The sequence below is a fragment of the Hibiscus syriacus genome, unplaced genomic scaffold, assembly GCF_006381635.1.
Source record: "Hibiscus syriacus cultivar Baekdansim isolate YM2019G1 unplaced genomic scaffold, ASM638163v2 tig00117048_pilon, whole genome shotgun sequence".
NCBI lineage: Eukaryota > Viridiplantae > Streptophyta > Magnoliopsida > Malvales > Malvaceae > Hibiscus > Hibiscus syriacus.
The window spans coordinates 14,252,894-14,261,178 of NW_024063538.1; the positions used below are offsets into that span (position 1 = coordinate 14,252,894).

An 8,285-nucleotide genomic window follows, 5' to 3' on the forward strand; every position below is an offset into this window, starting at 1 on the left:
CTAAACTTGTTCTTTCCTATTACGACATTGCTTGGAATTTCAGCATCTATTATTGGATCTATCTGCCTACAGTTTTCATTTTGTCTGTAATGAAAGATAGTAAATTGGAGTAATATCCGGTATCCATCTTGGATGAATAAAACCACCGGTGTCTTTTATATGTTTTCGAGGTGAGATTAAAGATTTTGGCTCACAAGCTGTCTTAAAAAACCCTTCTGCCTTTATAGAAAGCTTGAAGACCGGACAAATAAATAGCTAAAGCAAAAGGTATCAATATTTGGACTTCCGATTTACTATTGTTGTTAAACCGTGGACCTAATTCTCTCACTGGATCCGTATGTCTCTTTATGTACTGTTTGGCAGACTTTGATAAAACTGTTTTGATATCAAATGATGTTTTGGGACGTTGCAGGAGTTATGCACTTATGGAGCGCACACTCAGAGTTTACGTCTATAAAGATGGGAAAAAACCCATCTTTCATCTACCGATACTTAAGGGATTATATGCCTCGGAGGGATGGTTTATGAAATTGATGCAAGGGAATAAGCGTTTCGTTGTGGAGGACCCTCGAAGGGTGCATCTCTTTAATATGCCTTTTAGTTCTCGAATGCTGGAGTACACCCTTTATGTACGGAATTATCATAACCGGACAAACCTACGCCAGTTTATGAAGGATTACGCAGAAACTATTGCAGCGAAGTATCCGTACTTTAACCGAACTGGTGGAGCAGATCATTTCCTCGTTGCATGTCATGATTGGGTATGTTCTTCATTTCAAGCATCGTCTTAGTTTCTCGGTTTTATTCTATAACTTCCATAGAGAATATTGTTGCGATTGAAATATGATAACTGAATTTTTATAGACTCCATACGAAACAAGGAACCATATGGAGCATTGCATCAAAGCCCTCTGCAATTCGGATGTCACTGTAGGTTTCAAAATCGGGAGGGATGTTTCTCTTCCAGAAACATATGTCCGGTCCGCAAGAAATCCTCTTCGAGATCTCGGAGGAAAACCACCTTCTCAGAGGCATTTCTTGCCTTCTATGCCGGAAGCAATGATGGATATCTGCGTCCGATCTTATTGAAACACTGGGAAGAAAAAGATCCCGATATGAAGATCCTCGGTCCGATGCCTCCTGGTGTTGCAAGTAAAATGACTTATATCCAGTACATGAAGAGCAGCAAGTACTGTATCTGCCCCAAAGGCTACGAGGTCAACAGTCAACGAGTCGTCGAATCCATCTTTTACGAGTTTGTTTCCGTTATCATCTCCGATAATTTCGTGCCCCGTTTTTCGAAGTTCTGGATTGGGGAGAGTTCTCGTTAATACTCGCGGAGAAAGACATTCCGAAGCTGAAAGATATACTTATGTCAATAGGGCAAGAGAGGTATCTCGCTTTGCAACTCGGTGTCCGGAAGGTTCCACGGCATTTCCTCTGGCATGCCAAGCCCGAGAGGTACGATCTCTTCCACATGACACTTCATTCGATCTGTTATAACAGAGTCCACCAGATAAAACTCAGATAGTAGTAACATCAATGGCCATCGAAAACGAAGAAGCGAGTAAAAATGTGAATACAATTTGGAATCATGTATGCTATGGTTTTTCTTGGATATGTACATATGAACCAATGGTATTTCAATTCGAATCATTTCGGATTTGACACTCGAGTTTGGATCATTTTGAATTACTTCTTTTCCGAGTGTTTCATATATATTTGGGCCATTTTGCCAACCAGACGAAACAGGGTTCAGTTTTCTTGCAAGTAACTGAAAATTTCATGCCGCTTGGAGAAACGAGAGACGGGAGCGTTTACTTGTGTCTCTTTGTTTATTAAATAAAGGGTAAAGATCGTAAAGGGGTCATTTAATTATATTTAAATTATGATTTTAAGCATTCAACTTTTAAAGATTGTAAAATGATCATCTTTATTTTCGTGGTGTGACTGGCTGATGGCATTTGTCCACCATGCTTACCGAAGACTTCGTTTCCATCACGTCACGTGTCTCTAACCAAACAGACCCAATCCCTATCCACTTCCCTAACGACAAATCTCCCCCCACGTGGAGCTCCAATTCCCCTTACATGCCGGTTTTTACAGTTATGCTGGCTACGTGTAATAAGATTCCTTTTTTACCTATCGAAAGATTTAATTGTCATTTTAATCCATCGACTATACTCAATTTAAGATTTAGTCTTTTTACTTTACTTTTACACAATTAGGTGCATAATTTATTAGTACGAACTAAATTCTGATGTGTTTCATGAATTGATATGGTTCCAAGTCTTTTAAATATATACTACTTTATATTTCTCTTGGAATAATAAAAATAATTCTCATAATTGATGCTGATACTAAATACAAATACAAATGTATATGAATAAAATAAAATAAAATAAAAATCGGGTCAAAACTAAAGTCAAAATATAATTTTATCACTGATTTTTCTTAGGATTATATAACTTTTTAAGGAATTAAACTGAAATTCTATTATTTCAGAGGGAGTAAAATAAAATTTTATCATGACCTAATTTTTATAACTTTAGTTTCTGAAGGGATCAGAGTCTAAATTTTACCGTTTGAGGAGTCGAGAACTAAGCACGGTAAAGATGGACACAAATTTTTCCTACTGGTTTTTGTATGCATTAATATCAACATATTTTAATATATCATTTCAGATTTATTGATATTTTTTCTAGATTTAGAACCATAGAACGATTAAAATGATGGTGGATAGGAGTTTTGCTGAATCCCACTGAGACATATTATTATAGGTACAATAAGATTGAATCTTAAACTTTAAAATAATAAAGGGGCTAAATAAAAATTAGACCAAAATCTAAGAGTTTGTAATTTTTCGACAGGCAAGCATGTACATTTAGCAGTTGTAGCGATACTTTTTCTTTTATCTATTTATGCTTTCATTCAAAGTAATTACTTTGAAAAGATAAAAACTGCAATCAAATTTGGGTATTTATGAAGATAACGATATTATCCTCATTCGGCTGGCGAAGTCGTACATTCACTTCTTTTTAAAAAGACAAAATGAAAAAGAAATTCTCAGTTACTTTTGCAGTTCTCTTTGCTTGAACTTGTAGCTTTCTTGGCACCTGTGTACGTGCATTTTGATTTTCCATCTCATTTTCTTTCCTTTTATAAACCTGGGCTTTCAAGTCTCTCGTTTTTTAAAACAAATTATGGGTTTTTGCAGATCTAAGCTACTCTTTGAGGCTTTTGTGATTTGAACTTTGAATTAATCTAGTCGGTTTGTTTTTGGAGATTTCATGTTGTTTTCTCCGTTTTATTTTCCTATCCCTTCTGTTTGGTTACTCAGAAAATGCATAGTGTTTGTAGTTGAACTTGTCATCGGATTGTCTTAAATTTCCATTTTTTTCTATGAATCAGGCAGTGCTGGAAGGTTTTTAATGGAAGATTTGAGCATCAATGGAGGATTTGCTGAACATGAAAACCAGTTATCTGTAAGTACCGATAGAAACCATTTCAGACAGTTTCCTAAGAAAACATAAGTGGATTATGTCTAAATTAAGTTATAATGTTCTGTTCCATTGCATCATTTAAGCCAGATCTGTCGATTCTGATCCGAATTCGAAAATGATTCGAACAAGTAACCCTAAGTAGCCCGAACTAATGCAAATCTTGTTATCAGGTCCATCATGATGCTGTGAATAATACATCACATATTCTGGACTTCCTCTTATTTTCCTCGCCAATGGATGACATTTTTACTTGTCTTTTAACATGGACAACTAATATAAGTCGCAGATTCATCAATTTCGTCGGTTAGTTCTTCGGTTTTTATTATGCACGCGTGTGTTTTGTACATAGTTATTTAGACATTTAGATGTTTCTGCAGAGAATCTTGTTCTCCAAGATGTCTACAGATGCAGAGAAGGTTCCATTGCCTTATCTTCAATGTATTGCACAGAAAATTCGAACTCCGGACTCCGTCAAAGAAGTTCTTCGGAGCAGGAGGGAGAATTTCTTGCAAATACAGATTCTAGAATTATAAAAACCAATAACTGTCGGCAACTAAGGCGAGATGTCCCTTTCATCTATCAAGGGTATCCGTTTTCTTTCCTTCTACTTACATGATATAGGAGTGTGAATATATGAACAAAATGGTTGGTTCTTTGATGACTTGTTCAAACTTTGCGTTGGAAGATGCCATTTCCGATTAGTTCAATAGCAATTTAGATATGACATACAGAAGTTACCCTGACTATATGCTTAAAGATCTAATAATACAGCTGCAATGATATTGTTCATAGTAATGCATCCGTATTCCTCTTTTCTTTTCTTTTTTCATTTACGCTACATGTAGTCGCCTCTACCGGGTTGTAGGTTGATGTTCCCGGTGTTTGCTTTACGGCTTACTTGGCGTCTGGTAATGGCCCCATGGAGATGTAGTTTCTACCATCTGAAACGCATGCAAGCACAAGTCTTTAGGTAAAACAAGTTGATTTCTTTAACTTTGTAAAACTGCTGGATAAGATTCCGAAATGGGAATCCGGTTCATGGTGTATGTCAACTTTTTTATTCATATCTTTTTATGTTCTTTTGTTTTTCCTTTTTCAAATCCGATTCCAACTGCAAAGTCTCGGATCTTCAATAACATTGGTAGGTTTGCTTCTTTATGATGAATGTAACCATTTTTTTTTATTTTCAGCATTGTATCCCGGATGGAGAGAACATTACGCGGTTCTTCCGATGATATTGGGTGGTTGCAATGCACTCCTGGAATGGCTCCCGTCGAGGATGGTACAACAAGATTCCTGGAACTGCTAGAAGCCATAAGGTACCAAATTAGTTTAATTTTTTCTTGGTCTTCCTGAATAATAAGAGATTATTTCGTGCTAGCTGAATCGATATTTTCATGTCCAGGAATGGAGAACACACATTGCCCAATTCATTTGTATATTTATTAGTTCCAGGTAGGAGAATACCGCAGTATCTCTCTTATTTCCTCGTTTATCAATTCAGCATTCGCTATAGCCTTCCGTTCAATATAATGTAGATTTCTAATTCTTGTCAGGCCTTTTCAGCAATCATGGCCCCTTATATTTTGTGGCTACTAAGAGATTCTTTTCGAGAATGGGTCTTGCATGCCATATAGCGAAAATACACAGCGAGGTAATCTTAGTTACTCATAAATTATCTAGATTTCGGAATAAGAAAATTATTCAGGATTGCATTTCTTCTGCATCTTCAAATACCATGATTTGACTCAAGCTTTTGTTGTCCTACAAAGGCATCGGTGGAGCACAATGCATGGGAGCTGAAGCAATACATCGAGGAGCTTTACTGGGGGTCTGGTAAACGAGTAATGCTGCTTGGGCACAGCAAGGGTGGAGTTGATTCTGCCGCGGCATTGTCCATTTATTGGTCCGAGTTAGAGAACAAAGTGGCTGGATTGGCACTGGTCCAGAGTCCGTACGGTGGCAGTCCCATAGCCTCTGATACTCTCCGTGAAGGCCAAATAGCTGACAAAGAAACTCGAAGGATCATGGAACTTCTAATATGCAAGACGATTAAGGTAATCCTTTCCTTCGTCGATGAATCAACACCCGAGTGTAGCAAGAAATATAACCATAGTCTTATGTGTATATGTATGTATAAATATATGTTGCAGGGTGACATGCGAGCTCTGGAAGATCTTACATACGAAAAGAGAAAAGAATTTGTAATGAAGCACAAGTTACCCGAGGGAATCCCTCTTATCTCGTTCAGCTCGGAAGCAATGGTGGCTCCTGGTGTACTAGCTACGTTGACACAAATAGCTCATGCAGAGGTTCCCCGGCTTCCCTTTCTGAAGTTCGGGAGTTCGGAGTTCGACAATGTCAGTGGACTTAGACACCATGTGCCAATTGTAATTCCGGTTTCTGCTGCCATGGCTGTATGTGCTCTCCACTTGCTGTTGAGATATGGGGAGAAGAGCGATGGACTAGTGACATGCCGTGACGCCGAAGTTCCGGGTTCGGTTGTAGTCAGACCCGAGCAAAAGCTTGACCACTCTTGGATGGTGTACTCATCAAAAAAGAAGAATCCTGATGATCCCGGTCCTACCGAAATGTGTGAGGCCCTTTTGACACTACTTGTAGAGCTTGGGAAGAGGAAGCAAGAAGTTAAAAAGGATGTCTGAAAGTATTTTCCATAGTACAAGACAGGCCCTTGTATTAGATCATGGAGTTAATGTTGGTCCGTATACTTTCAAATTGAGCATATATATATATATATATATAAATTTTGTAGGTAAAGCACACAAATAGTCCTCAACTATAGAGTATTTTATTAAATTCATCGACTAATAGTCCTCCGTGTAACATCCTAATTCAATCTTACTCGAAATTCAAAGGGTTAGAATATTTACTGAACCACCGAAATGATAATCATTTTTTAAATCAATATTAAATCATAGATAAACATTCACCGTTTTAAAACGTGGTACAACCAAATATAATAAATTTACAAAAGTAGGGAGCTCCTAATGATACATCCTAAAATGCAAGAGTCACAAGATAGAGTTTATGATTCAAAATACAAGAAGGGTTTATAAAAATACGTCCACTGAAATACTCGAGACTGAAATACTCAAGACGTACTCTGATATTCGATCAAGTCTGAAATTTACGATCTTGTGATGAACTCCTCAAATCGGCACCTACGAAACATAAACACATTTCAAACGTTGAGTTCACAAACTCAGTGCCACACAAATAACACTACTATAGCACAAGTAAGCATCATGATGTAGTTCAAGGTCACATCAACAACACGAAACTCACACCCTTATTTGTTTATGAAAGATACCTTGGGTAAGATCTTGGTCACTTAGCATCAGCGTCTTACACTAATAGCAATCATCGCCAAGTACTTTGGGTGAAGTTCAGATCAGGTAGCATTGGCATCTTGTTTATCTACTCTTCTTGAGTACACAAGACGTGTCTAGGTCAAGGAGCTTCGAAATGACGTCCAAATAGCATCTAAAGTGCACTTGTATTTTAATTGTGCATTTAATTGATTATATCTGGATGTTCTCTACTTAACTAGATGATCGTTGTATTCAAGTAACTCAGATGTCCTTATTGTTTCTCAAGCATTAAACAAGGCATTAATAAGTCTTATGGAATTTTACCTCAGAATGATTTTATGTTATCACACAATTATTAATGTTCGCACTTGCAAGCTTTTGTTTAAAGGTTCTCATCGATCTTAACCTCTTTCCTGGGTCCCTTGATCAAGCAAGGCTTATAGCCGTTACTTTTGTGATGGTACGTATACTCATTTGTATGGTATTAGTACTACTTTCACTTATGATATCAATACTATCCTGAGTATCGGTACCAAATTAGCACAATAGAATTTGAGATAACCCTACCTAGAGTACCGATACTACCTCGAGTATCGGTACTCAATTTGTATTTGATGTTTATAAAAATACCCTAGTATTGATACCCCTACCTAGAGTAATGATACTACCCTCTTGTAGTATCGGTACTGTTTTAGTACCAATGTCAATTTTGACTACTAGAATTTGAAATTGTCTTTTGGTATCGGTATTGTACCCTGAGTATCGATAACCTATGAACATTATTGATACCCCAATAACAGGGTACCAATACTACCTTGCTAAAACCTCATATTGTAACTTATCAAACGAGCAATATCGGTATTGTTTATACAATATCGATATACAATACCTTGTTTTCACAAGGAAATCTCTCCCAAGGCCCTCAAATGTTGTTAAAACTTATATAGGTTCAAGGGATCATAAAAGTTCATTCCTTTATGCATGAATAATATCAAAACCCCCATTCATTCTATGACCCCAAATACACCCAACACGCTTCATGAACACATAAGACAACTAAGTTACACATGTTGATCTATAAGTTTTATAGAAGTGTTAGGGGTGTGTTGCCTTACTACTAGATGCTGGAAAACGTCCACAAGCTCACCCAAACACTAGTTTTTCCTCTCCTTTGCTTTTGGAGTCTTATCCCACTTCTTTCGCTAGACAACAATCAAGGGAATTGGTTATTAACTCATGTAACACCCATAACTCGTATACATATCGAAATATGAGTTAAAGATGTTACATCAACTTTACAAACATTCACTGAACGTAAATGCTTAAAATTTTGTTTCATTATAAAAAACTCTATTATTAACTTTAAAAATATTTCATTAATCACGTAAAATCTCCTTGAAAATGAATTTGATTTTAGGCAGTAATTAGGCAATTTAGTGTTGTTTCATAA

At 36.8% G+C, this 8,285-nt stretch overlaps 1 protein-coding gene and 1 pseudogene across 10 annotated transcripts; both read left to right on the plus strand.

Moving 5' to 3' along the window:
• The first annotated feature begins 397 nt into the window (after positions 1–397).
• LOC120197396 lies at positions 398–1,655 on the plus strand (annotated as a pseudogene).
• A 1,277-nt stretch (positions 1,656–2,932) lies between these two features.
• Positions 2,933–6,279, plus strand: LOC120197380. Of its 10 annotated transcripts, XM_039198923.1 has the most exons (10): positions 3,229–3,271; positions 3,412–3,485; positions 3,674–3,806; positions 3,881–4,088; positions 4,369–4,473; positions 4,694–4,822; positions 4,909–4,958; positions 5,060–5,157; positions 5,276–5,560; positions 5,657–6,268. In XM_039198923.1, the coding sequence occupies exons 2-10, from the start codon at positions 3,432–3,434 to the stop codon at positions 6,164–6,166; spliced, it is 1,572 nt and encodes a 523-aa protein (XP_039054854.1). In that variant the 5' UTR covers positions 3,229–3,271; positions 3,412–3,431; the 3' UTR covers positions 6,167–6,268. The 10 variants fall into 10 exon arrangements, with proteins under 10 accessions (XP_039054855.1, XP_039054853.1, XP_039054859.1 ...); XM_039198922.1 differs by lacking the exon at positions 3,229–3,271 and adding an exon at positions 2,934–3,120 and having other exon boundaries at positions 5,276–6,268; XM_039198921.1 differs by having other exon boundaries at positions 3,228–3,271; positions 5,276–6,268.
• The last annotated feature ends 2,006 nt before the right edge of the window (positions 6,280–8,285 follow it).

Excerpts from the sequence above, each read along its gene's own strand:
- LOC120197380 (XM_039198922.1), top strand. The coding sequence starts at position 3,432 with ATGGAAGATTTGAGCATCAATGGAGGATTTGCTGAACATGAAAACCAG. Across the intron at positions 3,486-3,673 it reads AACATGAAAACCAGTTATCT|GTCCATCATGATGCTGTGAA; the intron begins GTAAGTACCGAT and ends TCTTGTTATCAG. Across the intron at positions 3,807-3,880 it reads CAGATTCATCAATTTCGTCG|AGAATCTTGTTCTCCAAGAT; the intron begins GTTAGTTCTTCG and ends ATGTTTCTGCAG.